Source organism: Erythrolamprus reginae, chromosome 10 (assembly GCF_031021105.1).
Source record: "Erythrolamprus reginae isolate rEryReg1 chromosome 10, rEryReg1.hap1, whole genome shotgun sequence".
Classification (NCBI taxonomy): Eukaryota; Metazoa; Chordata; class Lepidosauria; order Squamata; family Dipsadidae; genus Erythrolamprus; species Erythrolamprus reginae.
In genome coordinates this window covers 49362105-49388211 of record NC_091959.1, presented here as the reverse complement: position 1 = coordinate 49388211, position 26107 = coordinate 49362105, and the positions used below count along the sequence as shown (strand labels likewise).

Genomic DNA, 26107 nt, shown 5'->3' with positions numbered 1-26107 from the left:
GGGGCAAAAGAACAACAGGTGCACCATAATTGGGGCTCGATCCCTCCGATTAGATGAGAGAAGCTGGGATGAAAAGGGGGGGGGAACCCCCCAAGATCTGCAGGACAATTACAGCAGAAGCAAGAGAGGCACTCAAAGGGCATTTGTGGCTCCTCTTTTCCCCCTCCGGACTTCTGAAGGGAGGTTGTGATTATTGTGGTGACCACAAGGAGACAATTTAAGCAGCGTTGACTTCAAAAGCAAGCGAGCATCTCCTAAAGTGGGGGGGGGGGGGGTGTCCACCAATCTTGGCCTCTTCAAGGCTTGTGGACTTCAACTCCCAGAGTTCCCCAGCCAGCATAGACCTCTGGGAGTTGAAGTCCACAAGCCTTAAAAGTGGCCAAGGCTGGGGACCTCCTGCCTTAAAACCACAACGAAACCACAACGACCCTCCCCCCCCCAAGGACACGGCAACCCCTTGGGGCCCCCCCACACGAGCACCCAAGAGATTGTTGCTTCCTGCTCTTGGACCAGCATCACAACCCACTGACCGAGCAAGGACTTCAAATTTCCCCCTCGGCCCTGCTGTCCACCACCGACTGGTTTGAGATGCGTTAATAACCCTACGCCGGGCATTGCTACACCAGATGGATCTGGGGGGGGGGGTTGGGGGGGGGATGCAGAGGAAAAAAGACCCAGCAAAGAAAGCTGAGCATTGGAGGAGACGTAGCTTCAAGCCCACCTGTCCCTCCCCATCTGGCTTTGGAAAACTGGACGGGGCACCTCGGTTTGTCCTTCGGATGAAGATGTGCTGGAAAGGCAGCCGGGGTGGGTCGTTCCGAAGCTCCACGCACGACATTCCTCCCCCACCTCAAAAAAAATATCATTTTATCATCTTCGTCTTCGTCTTTCTTCTTCCTCTCCTTCTTCATAGGACGTTGAATCCAGGAATGCTTCACAAAGGGGGTCGCGGAGAGGGGATGAACCTTTGCAGAAGTCACTAAGCCGGTGTTTCCCAACTTTGGACACTTGAAGATATCTGGACTTCAACTCCCAGAATTCCCCAGCTGGTGAATTCTGGGAGTTGAAGTCCAAATATCTACAAGTTGCCACGGTTGGGAAACACTGCACTAAGCGTCCGAAGAGGAGGAGAGACCAGGAGGGTGGAGGGTGGGATCAAGGTATCCCTCCCGGCTGAAATCTCACTCACACCCCCCCCCCCCAAAGGCTCCCGCCACCCACCCCTCTCCGACAGCAAAGAGCCAGCGGGATGGAACAGGCTCTAAACAAACTGGTTTAATCTAGTGCAAAAATCGCATCATTGGAAGTTCTAGAATTTTATCGTTTCAAGGGGAAAAAAGGGAAGGGGGAAACAAGGCCCTCAGCGTGGAATTTCGTGAGGACTAGAAACCTGATCAAATCTGTGGACAGCCAGACCTCGTTCCAAAGAGAGAGTTAGTTGGCTTGGAAAACGACCCTGGATTTTTCCTGGTTAACATAATTGGTTTCTTCCCCAAAGTATCAGTTTTCCCACAACTTATTTTGCCGATATTATATATATACGCTGCTCAAAAAAATAAAGGGAACACTTAAAACAACACAATATAACTCCAAGTCAATCAAACTTCTGTGAAATCAAACTGTCCACTTAGCAAGCAACCCTGGCCATCAATTTCACCTGCTGTTGTGCGAATGGAATAGTTGTGCCAATGAAACATTCAATGAGAATATTTCATTTATTCAGATCTTTGAGTGTTCCCTTTATTTTTTTGAGCAGTGTGTGTGTGTGTGTATATATATATATATATATATACATACATACATACATACACATATATGTATTTGTTTTCGTAGATTTTCACGGGTACAGGTATGAAGGTCTTGGAGTATTCAGCATCCTACACGGGAAGAAATCCGAATATGCCAAGACCTTCATATATGTGTGAAGGTCACACATATACATTATGTATATGAAAAAGATCGCTTTGGGGGGGAAAAAAACAATTCCAAAAATTTTTTAAAAAAAGGCACCTCTTATGTCCAGGACACAAAGGCAGAGGAGGAGAAGAAAAACAAGGACTTTCAAGTACAACAAAGTATTGGTCTGCATTGGAGGCAAAAATAAAAATCATCGTCATTCTACCTTCAAGAGGGAAAAACGGCATCAACGGGGGGGGGGGGGGGGGAATCAGTTGTAAAAACGAGACAATTTTTTAAAAAAGGAAAGAAAATGAACTAGGCGTTGAATTCTTGGAAAGGCCATCTTAAGTTCCGCTTACTTATCGAGGGGTTAAAATGTCATAAATAGAGAGGAAGGCTCTAGGCGGCGGTCTTCGAGGGACGGAGCCCCCAGCTTGTTTCGCTTCCTTGCGTGGTGGTGGGGGGGGGGGGTTTTAGGGAAAAAAACGAGAGGCAGAGAGCGTGAGAAAACGGCATTTCAATTCTGCAAAGGGGACACGAAAAGAGAGAGAGAGAGAGGCCTTTTTTAGAGGAGGACACGGCACCCCAAAAGGACATCCATCCTGCCTGCCTTCCAAGCCTGGAGAGAGCGACTGTTTGGGGGTCTCTCGAGAGGATCCCTGGACGGGTGGATTCCCCCCCAAGGATCTCTCGCTTTTTATATTCCTGTCTCCAGATCCACATTGGGACGACTTAATTTTATCGGACGCTGCTTTGGAGGGGAGCAGGGGGGTTCTTCAATAGGATCAATACATGAAATAACGGGGTGACCAGGGGGAAAGGCATTTTGATATTCCTTGATATTTCCCTGACATTTCCCTGCTGTCACTTGCGATCTAGTTAAGGCCACGGTCGTAGATGACGTCACACCAAACGGCTGAGCCATGGAGAAATATGGGAAGCAAGTTCTTGCTCATTTTGGCTGGACTCTGCCAGGCAGCGTCATCTGGTTTGGGGTTTTTTACATGATTTTTTCCCTGACTTTTAAACATCTTAACACAGTTTTTCCCCTCTGATTTATTCTGTTTTTTTTTCACGAATTCCCTGATAATTCCCCGACATTTCCCTGGAACTTGCAATCTAGTTAAGGCCACGGTCGTAGATGACGTCACACCAAACGCTGAGCCGTGGAGAAATATCGAAGCCACATGTTATGCTCATTTGGCTGGACTCTGCCAGGCAGTGTCATCTGGTTTGGGGTTTTTTACATGATTTTTCCCCTGACTTTTAAACATCTTAACACAGTTTCCCCCCCTGATTTATTCTGTTTTTTTCACGAATTCCTGATAATTCCCCGACATTTCCCTGGAACTTGCGATCTAGTTAAGGCCACGGTCGTAGATGACGTCGTACCAAACGGCTGAGCCGTGGAGAAATATGGGAAGCAAGTTCTTGCCACATGTTATGCCCATTTTTGGCTGGACTCTGCCAGGCAGATCCGTTTCTTTTTTTGGGCGTGATTTTCCCTTGACTTTTAACATTTTAATACAGTTTGGTTTTTTCTACTGATTTATTCCGTGTCCCCCCCCCCCCCCACGAATTCCTGATATTTCCCCGTTCTCCCAGGTTTGCTGGACCCCCTGCTTTTTACTCCAGCCTCCAGAATTCAGCTCTCAACCACATTTGAATGTCTTATTTCATTGTACGCTGCCCGGAGTCCCCTTCTGCTTTGGAGGGGAAGCCTTAAATAGGGTCCATAAAGGAAATAAAGAAATAAACACGACAAACAGGGCCGCGTTGGGGCAGAAGCCCAAAGGGGGGGGGGGGATCACAAGATGGTGGAAACCTTCCTAAAACCTCTTCCGATTTGAGAGAGAATCACGAGCAGGTGTCTGAAACAAAACACTAGACCAGGGAAGCTCCACTCAGGAGATTTTAAGACGGTCAACCCTCAGGCCAGATTAATATTTCCCTTTCCTGAGGACTAGCAGCTTGGGTTTATTAAGCCCCTCACCTTTAGATAAGGATCTCAGACCAGGCTTAGATTCCCTTTTGCTGAGGACTAGCAGCTTGGGTTTATTAAGACAAACCCACCCCCCCAATTCAGATAAGGATCTCAGACCAGGCTAAGATTCCCTTTTCCTGAGGACTAGCAGCTTGGGTTTATTAAGACAAACCCACCCCAATTCAGATAAAGGTCTCAGACCAGGCTAAGATCCCCTTTTCCTGAGGACGGCAGCTTAGACGACCCTCCAACCCGCCCTTGGCTCCCGCCCTCCCCTCCCCGGCTGCTTTGGGGCCACCCAGACTTGCCTTCCTCCTGCGGAAACTCTCCCCGTCTCATCTGAAGCTTTTCTGCTGGTGCATCAGGCCCACGTTCTCATAAACCCGCATGGCGTTGTCTTCCCTCAACCTGGAAAAGGTCAAGGATAAAAATGAGACCCCCCACGAGCTGCGTCCTATACACGTCTCCCGAACCGTCCTTTCGGGTCAAGCCGTCGAGGGAGGGGACGGGCGGGGGAGCCCACTACTCACTCGGAACAGGCCGGGGTGGGAGTACACGGCGGGAGAGGGCTCTGGTCTCCGCTGGCCTGATCTGCTAAGGAGTATTTGATGTTGGTGTACTCGTGTCCTTTCCGCTTACTCTTCTGAAAGGGGGGGGGGCAGAGGAGAATCACTGCCTGTCCTTGGTTCTTCTCAAAGGAGCCCCCCCTCCCCACATAATCCCACCCACAAACCCACCTGTTTGTGAGCCGCTCCGAGTCTCGGGAGAGGGGCGGCATACAAATCTAAAAAATTATTATTTATTTTATTTATTTATTAGATTTGTATGCCGCCCCTCTCCATAGACTCTATAATTATATTCTATAATTATAATTCTGTAATTATTATTATTCTATACACACACACACCCAAACACAAACACACACAGCCCTAACAGAAGAAGGCTTGGTCGGTTCACAGAAGGGAAACTGGGGGACGGACGGACACGATCTAAACATTTAAATATGTCAAAGGGTTAAATAAGGTCCAGGAGGGAAGTGTTTTTAATAGGAAAGTGAACCCAAGAACAAGGGGGCACAATCTGAAGTTAGTTGGGGGAAAGATCAGAAGCAACGCAAGAAAATATGATTTCACTGAAAGAGTTGTCGATATTTGGAACCAACTCCCAGCAGACGTGGTTGGTCAATCCACAGAGACTGAATTGAAACATGCTTGGGATAAACCTAGATCCATGTTAAGATAAGATACAGGAAATAGTATAAGGGCAGACTAGATGGACCAGGAGGTCTTTTTCTGCCGTGAACCTTCTATGTTTCTATGTAATATGCTTATATTCTACCTTTTACCTTACATTGAAATATCGCCCAGGGTTGCTAATCCTGACAATAAGTGGCTTCCCTGCTAAAGTGTTTGACCAAGATCTCATCTGGGATTATTATTATTATTATTATTATTATTATTATTATTATTATTATTATCATCATTAATTCAATTTTTATGCTGCCCTTCTCCTTAGACTCAGGGCGGCTTACACCATGTTAGCAATAGCACTTTTTAAACAGAGCCAGGCTATTTGCCCCCACAGTCCGGGTCCTCATTTGACCCACCTGGGAAGGATGGAAGGCCGAATCAACCTTGAGCCGGTGATGAGATTTGAACCGCTGACTTACAGATCTACAGATCTACAGCTTCAGTGGCCTGCAGTACAGCACTCTACCTGCTGCGCCACCCCGGCTCATTAGTTAAATTCCCCCCTTCAGAAGAAGCCATGATAGTCCGGCCAATCAGCTTTCCCCACCTTGGGAATCGTGAAACATAGAAGATTGACGGCACAGAAAGACCTCATGTCCCCCCTTTTCCTTCTGTCCCCCAGACTCCACAGATGGAGTCTATGAAGTCCTTCCTGATCAGTTTGATGCCTTGAGACCTTCCATCATTTTTGTAGCCCGTCTTTGGACCCCCTTCAATTTGATCCATATCTCTTTGTGTAGGCGAGGTCTCCAGAACTGGACACACTATTATTCCCAATGGGGTCTCATACAGCGGGATCACAATCTCCCTCCTCCTGCTTGTGACACCTCTAGTTGGGTCAATGAAGGGTCTGCTAGAAACCCACCCAGCTCAGAGAGTACGAAGAACCCCACAGTTCAACCCTGAGCCACCCAGACCCTCCTTTTCTTGGGCACCTGCTCCTCCTCAATCCGGCGCTGGCAACGTCTCGATATAGTGCTGGACGGCCATGTAAATGAATCGGTACTGGGGCCTCAGTCTGCACCATCCCTGACCGCTGGGACCTCACCATCTGGATGGTCTTGGGGACATCAATGTCGCAGTCGACCCCCTGGAGGAGGGCAGAGAGGGAGGGAGGGAGGGAGGGAGATGGGCTCAGCTGGGCAGCAGGAGGACCCTGGGGTGAACAGCAACGTCACTCAAATTCCCCAAACTTACCTCCTAGAGACCAATAAGAGCACACAGAGATGGTTGTGGCGGACCACGGGGGATGGCCTTCCTCTGTGGCCACCCCGGCTCTATGGAACCAACTATCCCGAGGTCTGCACCGCTCCCACTCTACTGGCCTTCCGTAAGGCCACAGAGACCTGGCTTTGCCGTCAGGCCTGGGGGAAGGGGCATGAATTGTACATCTTTCATGGCAAACTGTAATGAGTGGTGTGTAGGAATGGGATTATGACTGTTTTTGTACAAATGGGGTTTTAGTTTTAGATATTTGACTTCTTCTTATTCCTCTGTATCTTTTTCTATTTGTGTTATATTATTTTATAAGCTGCTCTGAGTCAAATAGATAGATAGATAGATAGATAGATAGATAGATGGATGATAGATAGATGGATGGATGGATGATAGATAGATAGATGGATGATAGATAGATAGATGGATGGATGGATGGATGGATACAGACAGACAGAGAGAGACAGATAGACAGATAGAAGATAGATAGACGGACGGATAAAGAGAGAGAGAGAGAGAGAGAGATAGACCAGATAGATAGAAGATAGATAGATGAAGAGAGAGAGAGAGAAGGTTCAAAGGTTGGTGAAGCAGTCCTTCTCTTGGGACTCACCTTTCTCACGGATGACATCAATGAGAATGTCGATCACAATGAACGTCCCAGTCCGACCGATTCCGCACTGTGGGGTGGGAGGAGAGAGAGAGAGACAGACCATCACATGGGTTCGAATCCCGTCCCTCCTTCTCAAACGTAACACCCTTGCCCATAGGTCATGGTGCTTTCGTTTTTTTCCTGCGCTATTTCCCAAGCCTTGGCAGCAAAGGCGGCTGGGGAATTCTGGGAGTTGAAGTCCACAGCTGTTAAAAAAGTCACCATGGTTGAGAAACACGGTTCTTCGGATACCTGCAATGGACAACAGCCGGACCGGCCTCTGCGATGTTCTCCTGCTTGTGGTGCACCTCCTCTAGAAAATCCAGGACGCCGCCAGGATCGCTGGGCACCCCGTGGTCAGGCCAAGCCCGGAAGTGATACTGCCACACCGTCCGCTCGGTGTTGCCCTGGAAGAGAGGAATTTATTTGTTTATTTGTTAAGTTTTCTATGCCGCCCTTCTCCAGGCGACTCAACATTAAATATAACAATACATATGAAATCTAATAACTATAAAATATGAAGATTTACTAAAACATTTGAAAAGACCCCATGGACACTCACGCACATTCATCCAATCCAATCAGATCTCGTATTGGCCGGAGACCGACCCATCACTCATGCCCGCCAGCAAAGGTAGGTTTTCAAAGCTTTACGAAAGACCAGGAGGGTGGGGGCGGTAGGTATCTCTGGAGGGAGTTCGTTCCAGAGGGCCGGGGCCGCCACAGAGAAGGCCCTTCCCCTAGGCCCCAGCAGTCGACACTGTCTGGCCAACGGGGGCCTGGAGAAGGCCGACTCTGTGGGATCTGACCGGCCGCTGGGACACATGAGGCAGAAGACGATCCTAAGACATGTAGGGATTTGTAGGTCATAACCAGCACTTTGAATTGGGCCCGGAGACCGACTGGCAACCAGTGCAGCCCACTATAGGTCACGCAGCTGACGGGTTCCCTCAGAGGCTGGAGGAGCTGCCTTCGCCTCCAAAGTTAGCGGAAGTGGGGGAGACCCCAAACCCGTCACAAAAGCTCAGAAGCAGCGGTGTGGGAGAAGACAGAGGGTGGGGAGGGGCTTCCCCCGAGACCTCCTTCCGCCCCTCAATCCAGCTCCTCCTCCAGACTCCGACCGGCCTGGCTGGCGTGTCAGCCCCTCCCCTGCTTCACCGCATGGCCAAGACGCCCGTCCAACGGTCACTAGGCGCCTCCCGGAAACGTACCTGCCCAACTTTGGAGAGCTTGAGTTCTCGTAGTGTGTAGTCATGCGCTGTGCTCTCTTTCACGTTGCGGACCCGCATCACGCCGTATTCCTTCAGGGCATGCTCGTCCGGCCAGTACTTCACGCATTTGCTCTGCAAGACCAGGAGGAGTTGGGGGAGGGGGGGGATTCAGTGCTGGGAGGGACCTTGCGGGTCATCTAGTCCAACCCCCCTATGCCCAAGCAGGAGACCTTGCACCAGTGATAGATACATAGATAGATGATAGATAGATAGAGAGAGAGAGAGAGAGAGAGAGAGCGAGAGAGAGATGATAGATAGATAGATAGATAGATAGAGAGATAGATAGATAGATGATAGATAGAGATAGAGAGAGAGATAGATAGATAGATGATAGATAGATATAGATGGGTAGATAGATGATAGATAGAGACAGATAGATAGATAGATAGATAGATAGATAGAGAGATAGATAGATGATAGATGGATAGATAGATAGATAGATGATAGATAGATAGATAGATAGATAGAGAGAGAGAGAGATAGATAGATGATAGATGATAGATAGATAGATAGAGAGAGAGATAGATGATAGATAGAGATAGAGAGAGAGATAGATAGATAGATAGATAGATGATAGATAGATAGATATAGATGGGTAGATAGATGATAGATAGAGACAGATAGATAGATAGATAGATAGATAGATAGTGAGAGAGATAGATAGATGATAGATAGATAGATGATAGATAGATAGATAGATAGAGAGAGAGATAGATAGATGATAGATAGATGATAGATAGATAGATAGAGAGAGAGATAGATGATAGATAGAGATAGAGAGATAGATAGATAGATAGATGATAGATAGATAGATATAGATGGGTAGATAGATGATAGATAGAGAGAGATATATATATATATATATATAGATGATAGATAGATGATAGATAGAGAGAGAGATATATATATATATATATAGATGATAGATAGATGATAGATAGATAGAGAGATAGAGAGATAGATGATAGATAGAGATAGAGAGAGAGATAGATAGATGATAGATAGATAGATATAGATGGGTAGATAGATGATAGATAGAGACAGATAGATAGATAGATAGATAGATAGATAGATAGAGAGATAGATGATAGATGATAGATAGATAGATGATAGATAGATAGATAATAGATAGATAGATAGATAGATAGATAGAGACAGACAGACAGACAGACAGACAGACAGATAGATGATAGGTAGATGATAGAGACAGATAGATAGATGATAGATAGATGATAGATAGATGATAGAGATATTAGAGAGATAGATAGATAGATATGTTGTTGAAGTTTATATTGTCATTTATCTGTTTTTCTTATTTTTTCTTTCTTTCTTTTCTTTGTATGTTTGGTTTGTATGTTATCTCTGAGACCACCTTCTGCCGCACGAATCCCAGCGACCGATTATGTCCCACAGAGTGGGTCTTCTCCGGGTCCCATCAACTAAACAATGTTGGTTGGCGGGCCCCAGGGGAAGAGCCTTCTCTGTGGCGGCCCTGACTCTCTGGAACCAGCTCCCCCCAGAGATTAGAATTGCCCCCACCCTCCTTGCCTTTCGTAAGCTACTTAAAACCCACCTCTGCCATCAGGCATGGGGGAACTGAGACATCTCCCCTGGGCCTATATAATTTATGCATGGTATGTTTGTGTGTATGTTTGCTTAGTAAATGGGTTTTTTTAAATATTTTAAACTATAATTTAGATTTGTCATGAATTGTTGTATTCTGTTGTGAGCCACCCCGAGTCTGCAGAGAGGGGTGGCATACAAATCCAAATAATAAATAATAAATGAATAAATAAAGTTTGTTCATTTTCTTTTCTTTCTATTTTTATGTCGAAACGTAATAAAGATTATTTTTTAAAAGAAAGAAAGAAAGCCAGCCAGCCCTTGGATTCGAATTCCCCTGGCGGAGCTGCCCCTTCTCCCTGGATCCTGGGCGGATCCCCCCCCCTCCACCGGCCTCACCTTCCCCCTCTCCACTTCCTTGGTGGTCATGACGATGACGCGGGAATCCTCCTGGAAGACCATGCGCCAGAAGTCGTTCACCGTGTTCTGCAGGCACCCCTGGGTGGCGATGTAGCTCTTCTTGGCCTTGGCGGTGTTGCACTTGGTCTCAAATTCAGGCTGCGGGGAGGGCGGGAGGGTCAGCAGGCAGGCAGGCCTAAGCCCCAACCCCTCCTCCCCCTTTGGAGGAAAAGCTCCGGGGGTCCCTCCGGCCAGGTTTGGGGGAATTCCAAGGAGGCCGTCCGGCCCCACCAGAGAAGAAAGTGTTGGTCCACTCAGCTAACTCCCTTGGCAGGAGGCCGAGGGAGGGCTGCCCTCTTACCATGATGGTGTTGGCGTTGATGTAATCCGAAACGGGCTCGTTGGGATCGCCGTCATGGAGGATGACCCGCGTGTGGTCAACTGGGAAGCGAGAAAAAAACCTTAATTTATTTCATTCGACTTCTATGCCGCCCAGTCTCGTAGGACTCGGGGCGGCTTACGACAATAAAAAACAACACAAACTTCAAATCGCCCAAAATGTAACTGCGCGAGCGGCTATGGGCCTTCCAAGGCACATCAATATTTCACCATCACTCCGTGGACTCCATTGGTTGCCGATTAGTTTCCAGACACAATTCAAAGTGTTGGTTAAGACCTACAAAGCTCTACATGGCATTGGGCCAGATGACCCAATGGAGACCGCCTTCTGCCCTTTGGGTCCCAGCGCCCAGTCAGGTTACACAGAGTCGGCCTCCTTAGGGTCCTGTCGACCAGACAATGTCGTCTGGCGGGGCCTAGGGGAAGAGCCTTCTCTGTGGGGGGCCCGGTCCTCTGGAATCAGCTCCCCCCGGAGATTCTCAGTGCCCCCCCATCCTCCTCACCTTCTGTAAAAGTTTAAAGACCCATTTATGCCGCCAGGCTTGGGGCCCCTAGATCTCAGCAACCTGATCAATGAATGTTTAGTGTGTTTGGTTGAGTGAATGGTGGTGAGTGTTTTTTGTTTAAAATTATATTAGAGTTTTTAAGTCTTTTTAGCCATATTAATTGATTTTTAGATGTATTGTTATGTTGTCCTGATATGTTGAGAGCCGCCCCGAGTCCTCGGAGAGGGGCGGCATACAAATCCAATCAATCAATCAATCAATGTTGAACAATAATAGTGAATAAAACCCTTTTATAAACCCTAATCCATCTAACACAGTGATTTTCAACCTTTTTTGAGCTGCGGTTCATTTTTTTACATTTACAAAACCATGGGGCACATTGGGGGGGGGCTAAAAAAAGTTTGGACAAAAAAATTCTCTCTTCCTCCCTTTTGCTCTATTTCTCTCCCTCCCTCTTTCTCTCCCTTCCTCTTTTTTTTCTCTCTCTCCATCCCTCTTTCTCCCTTCCTCTTTTTTGCTCTCTTTCTCTCTCCCTCCTTACCTCCCTCTCTTTCTCTCTCTTTCTTTCTTTCTTTCTCTCTCTTTCTCTCTTGCTCTCTCTCTTGCTCTCTCTCTTTCTTTCTTTCTCTCTCTTGTTCTCTTTTTCTTTCTTTCTTTCTTTCTCTCTCTCTTGTTTTCTTTCTCTCTCTCTTGCTTGCTTGCTTTCTCTCTCTCTTGCTCTTTCTCTCTCTCTCTCTCTTTCTCTCTCTGAGCTTCGCGGCACACCTGACCATGTCTCACGGCACACTAGTGTGCCACGGCACACTGGTTGAAAAACACTGATCTAACAAACATACACACCAACAAACATAATTTTCCAGGTTTGCAGGACACCCTGTATGTGTTATTGTTTTATTCTAGAGTCTCAGGGGATTGGGCTGCATATAAATGAAATATTTTATTTTATTTTATTGGATTTGTATCCGTAGACTCGGGGCGGCTAACAATAGTAGTAAAACAGCATATGACAATCCAATATAAACAGTTAAAAATCCTTATTGTAAAACCAAACATACATACATACATACATACATACCATGCATAAAATTGTAAAGGCCTAGGGGGAAAGAGGATCTCCGTTCCCACATGCCTGGCGACAGAGGTGGGTTTTAAGCAGCTTATGAAAGGCAAGGAGGGTGGGGGCAATTCTAATTTCTGGGGGGGAGCTGGTTCCAGAGAGTTGGGGCTGCCACAGAGAAGGCTCTTCCCCTGGGTCCCGCCAAGCGACATTCTTTAGTTGACGGGACCCGGAGAAGACCCACTCTGGGGGACCTAACTGGTCGCTGGGATTCGTGCAGCAGAAGGCGGTCCCTGAGACATTTAATTAAATTAAAGGTTCCAGCAGAAGTCCACCTTTTAGGAAAGGGTCATACAGGCTGCAGAGAGCTCCCTGGCCCTCCTCCCCCCTTCCTTCCCTGGTGGCCTCAAAGTTTGCCGGGATTTTTCTGCTCAAATCTCAGCCATGCTGTCACAGAAGCAGGCTGCTACCCCTGGGCTCTTTTGCATGAAGGCCGAGAAAAATGAGATTACGCCTTTAAAAGTGGGAAGAGCGGCTGGAGGGGAAACTTTACTGCCCACTCCGAAGATCTACACAAGCACACACCACCTGTAGGTTAAAATGGGGAAAGAGACCTGTGCTTACAAGGCAAAATGTTTTTGTATCGGTTCTTGTTCTTATTCTCCTGCCGCTGCCCTTCTTTCCGGCTGTAGAGGAGCTTACATTCCTGCTGCTGGAGGGTCTGGAAAAACAAGGGAGGGTGTTTGCAGAGGGTCTGGCACCCCCCCCCCCCTGCACCCCTCAAGCAGGGGATAGAAACATAGGAACACAGAAGATGGACGGCAGAAAAAAGACCTCCTGCTGCACCTAGTCTGCCCTTATACTGTTTCCTGTAGGGTGGATCTATGTTTATCCCGGGCATGTTTACATTCAGTTCCTGTGGATCCCTCCTTCCTTCCTTCGTTCTTTTCTTCCTTCCTTCTCTTTCTTTCTTTCCTTCCTCCCTCCCTTCTTTCCTTCTCTTTCTTTCCTTCCTTCCTTCTTTCCTTCCTCATTCATAGAAACCTAGAAGATTGACGGCAGAGAAAGACCTCATGGTCCATCTAGTCTGCCCTGATACTATTTCCTGTATTTTATCTTAGGATGGATCTGTGTTTATCCCAGGCAGGTTTCAGTTCAGTGACTGTGGATTGACCAACCATGTCTGCTGGAAGTTTGTTCCAAGCATCTACAACTCTTCCAGTCAAATAATATTTTCCCATGTTGCTTCTGATCTTTCCCCCAACTAACTTCAGATTGTGTCCCCTTGTTCTTGGGTTCACTTTCCTATTAAAAACACTTCCCTCCTGGACCTTATTTAACCCTTTCACATAATTAAATGTTTCGATCGTGTGTCGTCCCCCCTTTCCCTCCTGTCCTCCAGACTAGACAGATTGAGTCCATGAAGTCTTTCCTGATAGGTTCGATGCTTAAGACCTTCCACCATTCTTGTAGCCCGTCTTTGGACCCGTTCAATTTTATCAATCACTTTTTTAGGTGAGGTCTCCAGAACTGGACACAGAATTATCCCCAAATGGGGTCTCACCAGCACTCTATAAAGCGGGATCACAATCTCCCTCTTCCTGCTTGTGACACCTCTGGCTATGCAGCCAAGCCTTCTACTTGCTTTCCCAACCGCCTGACCGCACTGCTCACCCATTTTGAGACTGTCCGAAATCCCCCCCCTAAATCCTTCTCTTCTGAAGTTTTTGCTAGCACAGAACTGTCCATACAATACTCAGATTGAGGATGAGAGCCAAAAGGTGTCCCCTCTGCCCAGAAGCCTCTCCTAGTCTGGGTTACAATGCCCATTGCTCCTGGCCCGCCAGGTTAAAACAGGTGAGCTTTGCAAGGTGAGCAAATGGAACCGGGGCTCCCCCTAGTGTTCAGAGACGGGCTTTGGCCCTCCCCAAAGGGACATTCTCTATTGATACTTCTCAATCCCAACGAAGGCAAGCAAGGAGGAGGTCCTGGGTGAGGAGAGGGCATATCCTTTCCTGAAAGTACCTCAAATTCTTCCCAAAAGCCTTGCTTCACTTTGTCGGTAGTTTCGGCCAACTTGCTCAGTTCTCGCACTCGGCTCTCGATCTCAGCTGCGTTGATGCGGGTGGTGTTGAGAGGCTAGTGGGAAGGGGGGTGGAAAGAGACAGGGGGGGGTCAAATAATGCACACATGTCAGGCACAGGGAATCAAGAATGGGATGATGGATTGCTCACAGTGGTTTATTGCTCTTTGCCCGTAAACAGGAATCTTGCCAGACTAAAGTACACTAGGAAAGTGTTTCCCAACCTTGGCAACTCGGAGATATCTAGACTTCAACTCCCAGAATTCCCCAGCCAGCATCTGCTGGCTGGGGAATTCTGGGAGTTGAAGTCCAGATATCTTCAAGTTGCCAAGGTTGGGAAACACTGCACTAGGAAATGACGCCTGTGAAGCTTTAGGGAGAATCCCTTCTAGGCCCCTTCGTCTAAATCCCAAAGTTGAGGCTGATCTGCCTTTGAGCTCCTGGAGAAGGCCTCTCCCTCCGGCATCTCAACGCCAGACTGCACCACAGCCAAGCAGCCCCCAAACACGGAATCCCACCCCGGGTCAGCTGGAAGCTGGGCTGGGATCTAAACCCTCCGAATGTGACATCAAGCCACAAACTGTCTAGGGAAGCTGTGATTTATTATTATTATCATAGTTCCCTCTAAGCTGAGCAGTCAGCAATCGCTCACTTAAAAATCATCATCAACTCAGAGTTTTCCAAGCCTGCCCAGAAGCCGAGAGGGAAAGAGTGAGAGGGAAGGAGAGAGAGAGGAAGAGAGAGAAACAGATAGAAAAAAGAGAGGAAGGAAAAGAGAAAGAGAAAGAATGGGAGTAAGGAAGAGAGAAAGAAAATCAAAATCTAGTTTGAAACTAGCTCAACTATTTAAGTGGCATTTTGATGTTGATAGAGTTGCCCTATTATGAGCTCACTGTTATAGACACACAGGACAGTACTTTATTTTGAAATTCTCTGAGGCAAAACAGGGTGGGTTTATTTATTTATTATTTCTGTGCCGCCCAGTCCCGAAGGGACTGCCGCTCAGACACTATACTTTTCTGCCCCCCCCCCCAAAAAAAATTAGAGGGAACACTGATTATCATATACAGTGTTCCCTCGATTTTCGCGGGAGATGCGTTCTGAGACCGACCGCGAAAGTCGAATTTCCGCGAAGTAGAGATGCGGAAGTAAATACACTATTTTTGGCTATGAACAGTATCACAAGCCTTCCCTTAACACTTTAAAACCCTAAGTTCCCATTTCCCATTCCCTTAACAACCATTTAGATTATTACTCACCATGTTTATTTATTAAAGTTTATTAAAAAAAATATTTATTAAAGGCAGACAAAAGTTTGGCGATGACAATCATCGGGTGGGAAAAACCGTGGTATAGGGGAAAAACCCCGCGAAGTATTTTTTAATTAATATTTTTGAAAAACCATGGTATAGACTTTTCGCAAAGTTTGAACCAGGGAAAATCGAGGGAACACTGTATCATTATTTATTGGATTTGTATGCCGCCCCTCTCCGCAGACTCGGGGCGGCTAACAACAATGATAAAAAACAATCCAATTTAATAAAACAACTAAAAACCCTTATTATAAAAACCAAACATACACACAAATGCAGCTTGCAAAGCAGACTCCCCACTGACGACAGCAGAGAAGCCAAATCCCTGTTCGGCATAAGGCAGGCGGCAACGATTCCTACCGGCAGGGCCTTGGTGGAAAGGAATGTCCAGACATTACGGCCATTGGCAGAGACCCCAGTAAACCTGGTTCCTGAGTTGCAGGAGCAAAAGTCAACCCTGGTTGGCCTCCCTCACCTGCTTCAGCTGAAGGACCGTCCCCAGAGTCTCCACCATCGGGTTCTTCTTGTAATGCTCAACGAGGTCGGTCAAGGAGTCAAACTTCTCCCCTCCTCCAACGTCATACTTCATATCCTAAGGAGCGAGGGAGGGAGGGGGACGGTCAGTTTCAAGGGAGAGGGGGGGGGATTTCAGCTACTTTGGAGGTTGCCCCCCCCTCCCCACCCCAGGATGCTAAGATCTGTCTGACTTTCTAAAGCAGAGGTCTTCAAACTTGGCAACTTCTAAGACTTGCGGAATTCAGTTCCCAGAAAAGCTGGATGGAGAATCCTGGGAATTGAAGTCCACAAGTCCTAGAGAATCAAAGTTAATTTGGTCAAATTAGATATTGAGTTAAGATGTTTATGTTTTATTATAAATAGAAAAAGGGAATATAAGGGACTAGATTTCATAACATTGCTATTTGTAGATGAAATATATCTCACGAGTAGTTAATTTTAATTAACTTAGCAAAGAAGAGGATAGAAAGTATATATTAAAAGCATTATTATCAGAATTTTACGATATATGGAATAAATTGTATACATGCTTAAATAAAAGGGAAAAAATAAGATTTAAATGACTTGAAAGTATACAGAGATATTAGAATTAGTTATATTTTGTTAACCTTATAGATAATAAGTATATAAAAACAAAAATTCTTCTTTTCATTTTATATTAATTTTACAAGTAATTAGTGAATTTTCTTTTTTCTGTATTAGAAAGACTTCAAAAATAAGTGGGGTAATTGTAACCCCAAATAGATGTTAAATGTATGTATGTCATGTTTGTCTTTTTATGGAAAATTTAATAAAGTTTATTTTTAGAAAAAGCATTATTAGCATTTTCTTCTCTGAATTATTATAATTATTAATTATTATATTAAGCATTGCTTCCGTGTGTTTTTTTATTGCTCATTTTGTTTTATTGTATGTTGGAAGAAATTTGTTAAAAAATTATACCCCCCCCCCACACAAAAAAAGAAACCAAAGTTGGACACCTCCTCCATAAGCGAAAGCCCAAGCCATCCGGCCGACAAATTGGGCAGCTTTTCATTTGATAAAGGATAAAATAAACTAGGTTCTAATTCACTGAGGTCAAGCTGTCTCCCAAGCAGGGCGAGCCATCAAGAGAACTGCCCCCCTTCCTTTCCCCCCTCTGGGCTGCTGCAGACCACCACGACCCACCTCCCCCTGGCCCTGTTCCACTTCCAGTCGTTACCTGGCAACGGATCATGACGTGGGTGACTTTGGACTTCCCATCGTTGCTCTCGCCTTTGTCGTCCCCGGTCCGAACGGAAAGCACAAAGTCTCCCGGGTGGCTTTGGCTCTCGCGCACTAAAAAGCTGCCGTGTTTCCCTTTCTCCGTCAGCAGTTTCTCCGCTTCCTTCCCAGAAAGATGACCGTGGAACCACCTGCAGGGAGGCAGCGGAAGACGAATGGACACTGCCCAAAAGAAACAAAGGGAGCCCTCCAAGAACCCACCCTAGATACGAATGAATGAAATATTCTCATTGGACAATTTGTTCTGTACAAAGTTGAACGTGCATGGCAGCAGGTGAAACTGAGGGTCAATCCGTGTTGCTTCCTAAGTGGACATTTCGCTTTCACAGAATTTGATTGACTTGAGAGTTCTATTGTGTTGTTTAAGGGTCCCCTTTACTTTTTTGAGCGGTGTATTATGTTATATTGTCTGTTTTGCGATGTTTTTTTAATGTCTACATTTAATAAAGAGTATTTTTTTTTTTTTAAAGAAGAAGTTAGTAACAGGGTTGTTAAGTGAATCGGGCTTCCCAACGTTGACCTTGCTTGTCAAAGAGTCGCAAAAGGGATCGCGTGACCCTGAGACACGGCGACCGTCTAAATACGCCCCAGTTGTCAATCCCCCAAATGTTGATCAGTGGGCAGGGCCATGGTGCAGTGGTCGTGAGTCCCTTAGAAACATAGAAAACTGATGGCAGAAAAAGACCTCATGGTCCATCTAGTCTGCCCTTATACAATTTCCTGTATTTTATTTTACAATGGATATATGTTTATCCCTTCTTTCAGAGAGCTCCGGTCATTGAATGGTTTTCAGGTGAGAACTCCCTGTGCCAAACAGCCCGTAGGACCCCAGCTGGCTGGAGACAGAGCGGGGGGAGAGGGGGGCAAGGGGGAAGCAGTAGACCCCAGGCCCTTCCGCCCAGGACGGGCCCCCTGACGCTGCCGCCCTGCTGACCTTTCCGACGTGGGATCAGCACAGTTGAGCGGGTACTTCAACTCGATCACGTCCCCGTTCTTCTCCTTGAGCTGCCCGTGGTGTTCCATGTAGTACTGGACCAGCTCTGCCAACGTGGCAAACTTCTCCCCCCCGTAGAGGTCATAGTAGTCGCCCGTGTTCTGGATCTTGATGTGAGTGACCGCCCCATTGCGCCTGGCCGGTCCGGACGGTCAAGAGGAGGAGAGAAGGGAAAAGAGAGCGGGTGGCAATGAATGGAAAACGGCCCTCCACCGGTAGCCTCCTGCGGGGAGGGTTAGGGAGGAAGGAAGGAAGGAAGGAAAGAGAGAGAGAGTGAGGAAGGAGGGAAGGGAGGACAAAGGGAGTGAATAAAAGAGGAAGGAAGGAACATTGGATCAGGAGGGAGAAAGGAAGGAAGGGAAAGAAAGAAGGATAAGAGAGTGAGTGAGTGAGTGAGTGAGTGAGTGAGTGGAGAGAGTAAGAAAGGAGAGAAGGAAGGAAGGGAGTGAGTGAGTGAAGGAGGGAGGGAGGGTAGGAAGGAAGGAAGGAACATTCTTGGATCGGGAGAGAGGGATGAATGAGTGAGGGAAGGAAGGAAGGAAAAAGGGAGGGAGGGAAAGAAGAAACCATCTTGGATCAGGAGGGAGGGAAGGAAGGAAGGAAGGATAAAGGAGGGAAGGAGTGAAAGAGAAAGGGAGGAAGGGAGGAAGGAAGGAGGGAAAAGGGAAGGAGAGGGAAGGAAGGAGGAAGGAGGAAGCGAGTGAAGGAGAGAGTGAGGGAAGGAAGGAAAAAGGGAGGGAGGGAAAGAAGAAACAATCTTGGATTGGGAGTGAGGGAAGGAAGGATAAAGGAGGGGGGGAGTGAAAGAGAGAGTGAGGAAGGAGGGAAGGAAGGAAGGAGGGAAGGAAGGAGGGAAAAAGGAGGGAGGGGCTTGCCAAGAGGGACCCTATTCTTACTGCTTGCCCTTGCTACAAGGCAGCCTCCTCAGGAAAAGAGACTTCGCAAGCTAAACCCTTTTGTTCCTTAAACCTTTCCTTCACAGGACATTGAATGTTAGAAACTCCCCCGATGGCTACCAGGGGCCCTGAGGGGTGGACTTACCGGACTGAGAGGGTGAAGTCGCCAGGGTTGCTTTTGCTGGGCCGAGCCAGAAAGCTGCCATCAACTCCTCTGGTCAGGAGCAGGTTCTCCGCTTCCACTCCGGTGATGTTGGGGTGGAACCATCTGGGAAAAGAGGAGGGTTTTTGAAAGACCTTTTTAAAGTTAGAGAGAGAAGGGGGTCCTTTTTTTAAAAGAAAAAAAACCACACCTCGTTTTGATGGAAAGCTTTTACAGAAGTAAAGGAGGAACATGAAAACACGTAAATAATTTTTTTAAAAAAAAGATAAAAGTGCAGAAAACAAGATGGGAAAGGGGAAAAAAAAACAGGCTGGAAAAAATAGAAGAGAACAGATAGAAATATGGGAGAAGCATCAGCCACCGAAGGAAACCAAGCACAAACGTGTCCATAAAACATTACTACGAGGATGCTACATGTCTACTACGTAGAGAACAGCAGTGAAGAAGCCCCCGAGGAGGAGTCGGAGCGTTTCATTGGGACCTGAGATCTTTTACACCAGAAGAGGCGGCTTGCTGCTGTCCAGCCATGATTTCTGGGAGCAGGAGTAAGAACCAGCCTCTTGCAAACCAGGATTAAAGTGGGAGGAAACCACCTGAGTGCAGAGACATCCCCTCCGTCCTTGGGAAGCTGATTAAGCCCAAACGTTCCTCCCACACAACCAGCAAGAGAAACACAGAAGGCAACGACCACCTCATTGTTCTGAGAGTTGATTCTGGATTCTGCTCCAGGGTGAGGAGGAGGAGGAGAAGCTGGTGGGGGCTACACGGCTTAGCCGAGCCTGGACCCTCTCTCCACTCTGGGGCAAACGGGCTCCCTATATGCTCACGGGCCCAGCCCCCCGCAGCCACACCCTTCTCGGCAACGAAGGCAGCACCTTGCCGATTGAAGGTCTCCCAGGGGGCCGAGCCTTCGTTCGCCTCCTCTATCAACCCGGTCCGGGTTATTTTTGGAAACCTGGTTAACTAAGCCAACATCTGGGCTGAATCTATTACTTCCCACTTAAGGGGGAAAGCCTGACGTTTCTCAAAGGGCTGAGGAGTTCAGCTAGAACGCACGTATTTATAGCATGCGGTCCACAAGGAAGAAGGCCGCGTTGGGGCAGCAGCGCGATCAAAATTCAGCCACTTGGCAACTGACATGTACTTAAAACAGTTGCAGGGTCCTGTGATCTCTTGCGATCTTCCAACAAGCAAAGTCAATGGGGGAAAACTGGATTCACGTAAGGACCATTTGCCTAACAATGCAATATCGGGTTTTTAATTCCATTTTGTAGAATGTGAAGGAAATGTGTTTTTATTAATGAATAATTAACTTATTTATTTATTTATTTATTTGTTTGTTTGTTTGTTTGTTTATTGGATTTGTGTGCCGCCCCTCTCCGCAGACTCGGGGCGGCTAACAACAATTATAAAAAACAACATGTAACAATCCAATTTAATAAAACAACTAAAAACCCTTATTATAAAAACCAAACATACACACAAACATACCATGCATAACTTGTAATGGCCTAGGGGAAGGAATATCCTAACTCCCCCATGCCTAGCGACAAAGGTGGGTCTTGAGTAATTTGCGAAAGACAAGGAGGGTGGGGGCCGTTCTAATCTCTGGGGGGAGTTGATTCCAGAGGGTCGGGGCCGCCACAGAGAAGGCTCTTCCGCTGGGGCCTGCCAAATGACATTGTTTGGTCGACGGGACCCGGAGAAGGCAACTCTGTGGGACCTTATCGGCCGCTGGGATTCATACGGTAGAAGGCGCCCAATTAATTATCTTGGACATAAATTGTTTCAACTCCTACCCTCAAAACATCGCTATTGAGCCCTGCACACCAAGATAAGACACAAGAACAGTTTTTTCCTGAATACCATCACTCTGCTAAACAAATAATCCCCTCAACACTGTCAAACTATTCACTATGTCTGCAGTACTACTACTAGTAGTTTTTTCTCATCATTCCTATCACCCTTTTCCTCCCGCTTACCACTGTATGACTGTAACTTGTTGCTTTTATTCTTAAGATTTTTATTAATATTGTTTCCTGATTGCTTATTTGACCTCTATGACAATCAGTAAGTGTTATGTATGTCATGATTCTTGACAAATGTCTCTTTTCTTTTATGTACCCTGAGAGCATCCGAACCAAAGGCAAATTACAGTCACACTTGGCCAATAAAAAATTCTATTCTATTCTATTCATTATATAAAAATATGAAAAATGTTCACTGGAGATAGCATTTAATTTCATTGTACAAAGTGCAATGACAATACAAGTAAACTAAACTAAACAAGGAAACTTCAGATCGTGCAGAATGCAGCTGCGAGAGCAGTCATGGGCTTTCCCAGATAGGCCCATGTTACACCAACACTCCGCAGTCTGCATTGGTTGCCGATCAATTTCCGGTCACAATTCAAAGTGTTGGTTATGATCTATAAAGCCCTTTATGGCATCGGACCAGAATATCTCCGAGACCGCCTTCTGCCGCACAAATTCCAGCGACCGATTAGGTCCCACAGAGTGGGCCTTCTCCGGGTCCCATCGACTAAGCAATGCCGGTTGGCGGGCCCCAGGGAAAGAGCCTTCTCTGTGGCGGCCCTGACTCTCTGGAACCAGCTCCCCCCAGAGATTAGAACTGCCCCCACCCTCCTTGCCTTTCATAAACTCCTTAAAACCCACCTTTGTTGTCAGGCATGGGGGAATTGAGATATTTCCCCCGGGCCTATATAATTTATGTATGGTATGTTTGTAGGTATGTTTGCTTAAAAATGGGTTATTTTAACTATTTTAAATTTTAAACTGTAAATTATTAGATTTGTCATGAACTGTTTTATTGTGTTGTGAGCCGTCCCGAGTCTACGGAGAGGGGCGGCATACAAATCTAATAAAATAAATAAATAATTTTTAAAAAAGGGCAGTGAATTGCTTAACAAATGGGGCAAAACTTAACTGTCTTGTTTAATCCTGGAAATGTCAGGCGCAATGAAGAAGCAAGGGCCGGTTGTGTTAAAAACTTTTAGGGGTCATCCTCGGAATACTTCAGGCTACCCACGGATGACCCGCTCAGAATTTGGAAGGGGGCTAGCGTTGAGCAGAACCACTGCAAGGGGCCCATAAAAAGCCCCATCTTGCAACCTTCTGGCCGAGTGCAGGGGCCGAGAGCGATTTCCGGGGCCGGCCGGCCGAGGCGAGGATTCTATTTCCAGCATCGATGGCAAGGCTCCCTGGTATATTTATCACCAAGTGGGAAGCAGCATTTTGTCACCAGTTGGAAATAGAAGGCTCCGGGGGTGTCTGGAGTCAGCTGTGGGCCGGGCAGTTATGCCAAGGGGTTCCGGAGACAGGATCAAAGGAGGATCACAAAATGGGACGGGCACAATTTAGGCTGACAGGCTACCCAAATTGGGGCCGGCCACGTTCTTTTTCTTTCCAACCCCAGGAGAGAAAGACAGTGCTGGGATCGGAGCAAGATTAAGAGCGTTTCAAGAGCGGCTGTTAAAAGAATTGTACAGCTAGCTTTTCCTCACCTACAAAAAGAGATATTGATCAAATTGAACGGGTCCAAACACGGGCTACAAAAACTGTGGAAGGTCTTGAGCATAAAACTGATCAGGAAAGACTCCATGAACTCAATCTGTAGAGTCTGGAGGACAGAAGGGAAAGGGGGGACACGATGGAAACATTTAAATATGTTCAAGGGTTCAGGAGGGAAGTGTTCTTCATAGGAAAGTGAACCCAAGAACAAGGTGGAACAATCTGAGGTCAGCTGGGGGAAAGATCAGAAGCCACATGAGAAAATATGATTTTACTGAAAGAGCAGTAGATGCTTGGAACAAACTTCCAGCAGACGTGGTTGGTCAATCCACAGTCACTGAATTTAAACATGCCTGGGATCCATCCTAAGATAAAATACAGGAAACAATATAAGGGCAGACTAGATGGACCAGGAGGTCTTTTTCTGCTGTCAATCTTCTATGTTTCTATGTTTCCCAGTGCCCGTATTTAGACACTTAGCAAAACATAAAGGAGGCTAATTTATGTTAAGTCTAACTGAAATAGTTCATTTCAAAACATGACCAGCACACCCTATGCTAATAGATGAACTCTAGCACTAAACTAGCAAAACTAGTTTTGGGCACAGAAAATGCAGGAAATAACCTCTAGGGGGAAAAAGAGATCCTATTTTTGACAGTTGATGGGATTTTATAAAGGAAAAACGCCTGTGATTATTCTACCGAAAGCCTTGTAATGAACCAATGAAAGAGGTGAGTAAATGTTTGAAAAGAAAAATAATTGGGCTGTTCTTAAAAGAACATGTTATTTTAAGTGGTTTTTCTCCTAATTGGTACTCAATTGTGTAGCAGAATGTTCTGATCACATTTGACTCTGAAGTGTGGTTTTATCATAATTGGAACACCACTGGAAAGTTATTTCTCACTTCTGGGTTTCTTGTCTTGTACAATTAAAGGAGGACATTAATTCACTCCATCCCCTCAGCATCAATACTAGGACGAGGGAGCCCTCCCTAGAGCTCATAGGAAAGAGAGGACAAATAAAAGGGAATATCTCTTCACCCAGAGGGTTGTTGGTTGATGCAATTCCCTCCCAGAAGATGTCATGACAGCTGTCAGTCTGGATAGCCACAAGGCAGGATGAGACAGATTCATGGATGCCAAGTGTATCTTAGGTGGTTATTGAAATGGATGTCCAACTTCCACCTCTATGTTGGTTGAGGCAGGCAAGGTTCCCCTGGGACCCTTTTGTTGGGGGTCAAAGGAAAGGGAGGGTCTGGCCTTCTCTTTCTGCTCAAGGGGGAGGCATTTAAATCTAAATAATAAATAAATAAATAAATAAATAAATTTAAGTCCAATAAATAAATAAATAAAAATCCCCATGGACAATTGGGGGCCCACTGTGGGCCACAGAAGGCTGGAATCAATGGGCCTTGGCCCGATTCAGTAGAGCTCTTCTGATGTTCTCTTTCTTGCTATCTCCTTCCTTCCTCTCCCAAGTGCCGCCTCTAGGTTGGTTGAGGCAGGCAGGATTCCCTTGGGTCCCATTTGATGGGGGTCCAGGGAAAGGGAGTTTTTCCTTCTCTTCCTGCTCAAGATCCCCATGGACAATTGGTGGGTCTCTGTGGGACACAAAATGCTGGGCTCAAGAAGCTTCGGCCTGATTCAGCAGGGCTCGTCTTAGGTTCTTATGAGTCAGCCTCTGGCCCCCAACCACCAGGGTCTCCTCATTTTATCCCCCCTCCTCGGAAGGCTGGAATAACAACAACAACAACAATAACAACAGAGTTGGAAGGGATCTTGGAGGTCTTCTCGTCCAACCTCCTGTTTAAGCAGGAAGCCTTACACTACTTCAGACAGAGGGTTGTGCAACATCTGCTTAAAAACTTCCAGTGTTGGGGCATTCACAACTTCTGGAGGCAACTTATGTTCCACTGACCAACTGTTCTGACTGTCGGGAAATTCCTCCTTTGTTCTAAGTTGTTTCTCTCCTTGTTTAGTTTCCACCCATTGCTTCCTGTTCTACCCTTGAGTGCTTTGGAGAATAGCCTGACTCCCTCTTCTTTGTGGGAAACCCTGAGATATTGCAAGACTGCCATCCTGTCTCCCTGGTCCTTCTTTTCATCAAACTCGCCAGGCCCAGTTCCTGCAACCATTCTTCGTATGCTTTAGCCTCCAGTCCCCTCATCCTTTTTATTGCTCTTCTCTGCACTTTTTCTAGAGTCTCAACATCCTTTTTTGCATGGTGGCGACCCAAACTGAACGCAGGGATTCCAAGGTATTTCAGGACGGCTGAGCCAACCCTGGATGAACCCAAAGCAGGCTGGGAATGCTGGGCGACCGGGCTCCTCTGGGAGGGGAGGATGGGAACTGTAGTCCCCGCACATTTGGAGCCAGAAAGTCAGCGCCAGGCCCTCCTCGGGGTTGGGGGGAGGGGGCGACAGGCAGGCTGCCCCTCGTCTCCATGGCAACGGCTCCGGAGAGGGAGACGCTGGGCATCCCTCCCCCCCGAAGGGGCGGGGCTTGGTCCTTCCTCTCCCCCCTCACACTCTCCCCCCCCCCCCGGTTCCTCACCTCCTCGAGGTCATCTTCCCGTCTCCGTCTTCCTCACATGGGGCCCCGGGGTCTCGCGGGGAGCCCGGCCCGGGAGGAGGCTAACCGAAGTCGGCCCGGGCCCGGCCGCATCCAGGCCCGGGAGAGGGGAAGGCAGAAAGAGCCCTGAGGGAGCGATCAGGTCGCGATGCCTAAGACGTCATCCCCCCGCGACCGGGCCCGCCCTCCGCCTCAGGATGGCAAGGAAGGGGCGGGGTTCGCCAGCTCTTCTGAGCATGGAGGCAGGTGTCGCCTAGAACGGCCCCACGGTGGGGACGCGCTTTCCGCTCTAGGCTGCGGCGACTCCGTTGCGAGCACCCTTTCAGTGCCAAAGGAGCCACGTCTTCTCCAGCCCCAGCGTAGGCAAAGTAGGCTTTTCTATGACTTGTGGACTTCAACTCCCAGAATTCCTGAGCTAGGATAATTGGCTCAGGAATTCTGGGAGTTGAAGTCCACGAGTTATAAAAGAGCCCATTGCGCTGTTCTGCTCGGGAAAGAAATAATGTATTGTTATTATTTCACCGCAGGAAACATACCTATTTACCAAGATATGGTTAAGCCTTCATCTTATAAATAAATTGAAA

The 26107-nt window shown here is 47.0% G+C and overlaps 1 protein-coding gene across 1 annotated transcript; it reads right to left on the bottom strand.

The window, feature by feature from the left end:
• Window positions 1–1262: 1262 nt before the first annotated feature.
• Window positions 1263–25611, bottom strand: PTPN11 (protein tyrosine phosphatase non-receptor type 11). The gene is given in 18 exon segments (XM_070763324.1): window positions 1263–2422; window positions 4192–4291; window positions 4414–4526; window positions 6069–6092; window positions 6094–6141; window positions 6143–6225; window positions 6965–7028; window positions 7237–7407; window positions 8212–8343; window positions 10234–10392; window positions 10595–10674; window positions 12820–12916; window positions 14221–14334; window positions 16067–16183; window positions 17309–17501; window positions 18305–18499; window positions 19406–19528; window positions 25506–25611. Coding segments are annotated over 17 exon segments (1800 nt in total). The 5' UTR covers window positions 25520–25611; the 3' UTR covers window positions 1263–2422; window positions 4192–4218.
• Between the last annotated feature and the right edge of the window lie 496 nt (window positions 25612–26107).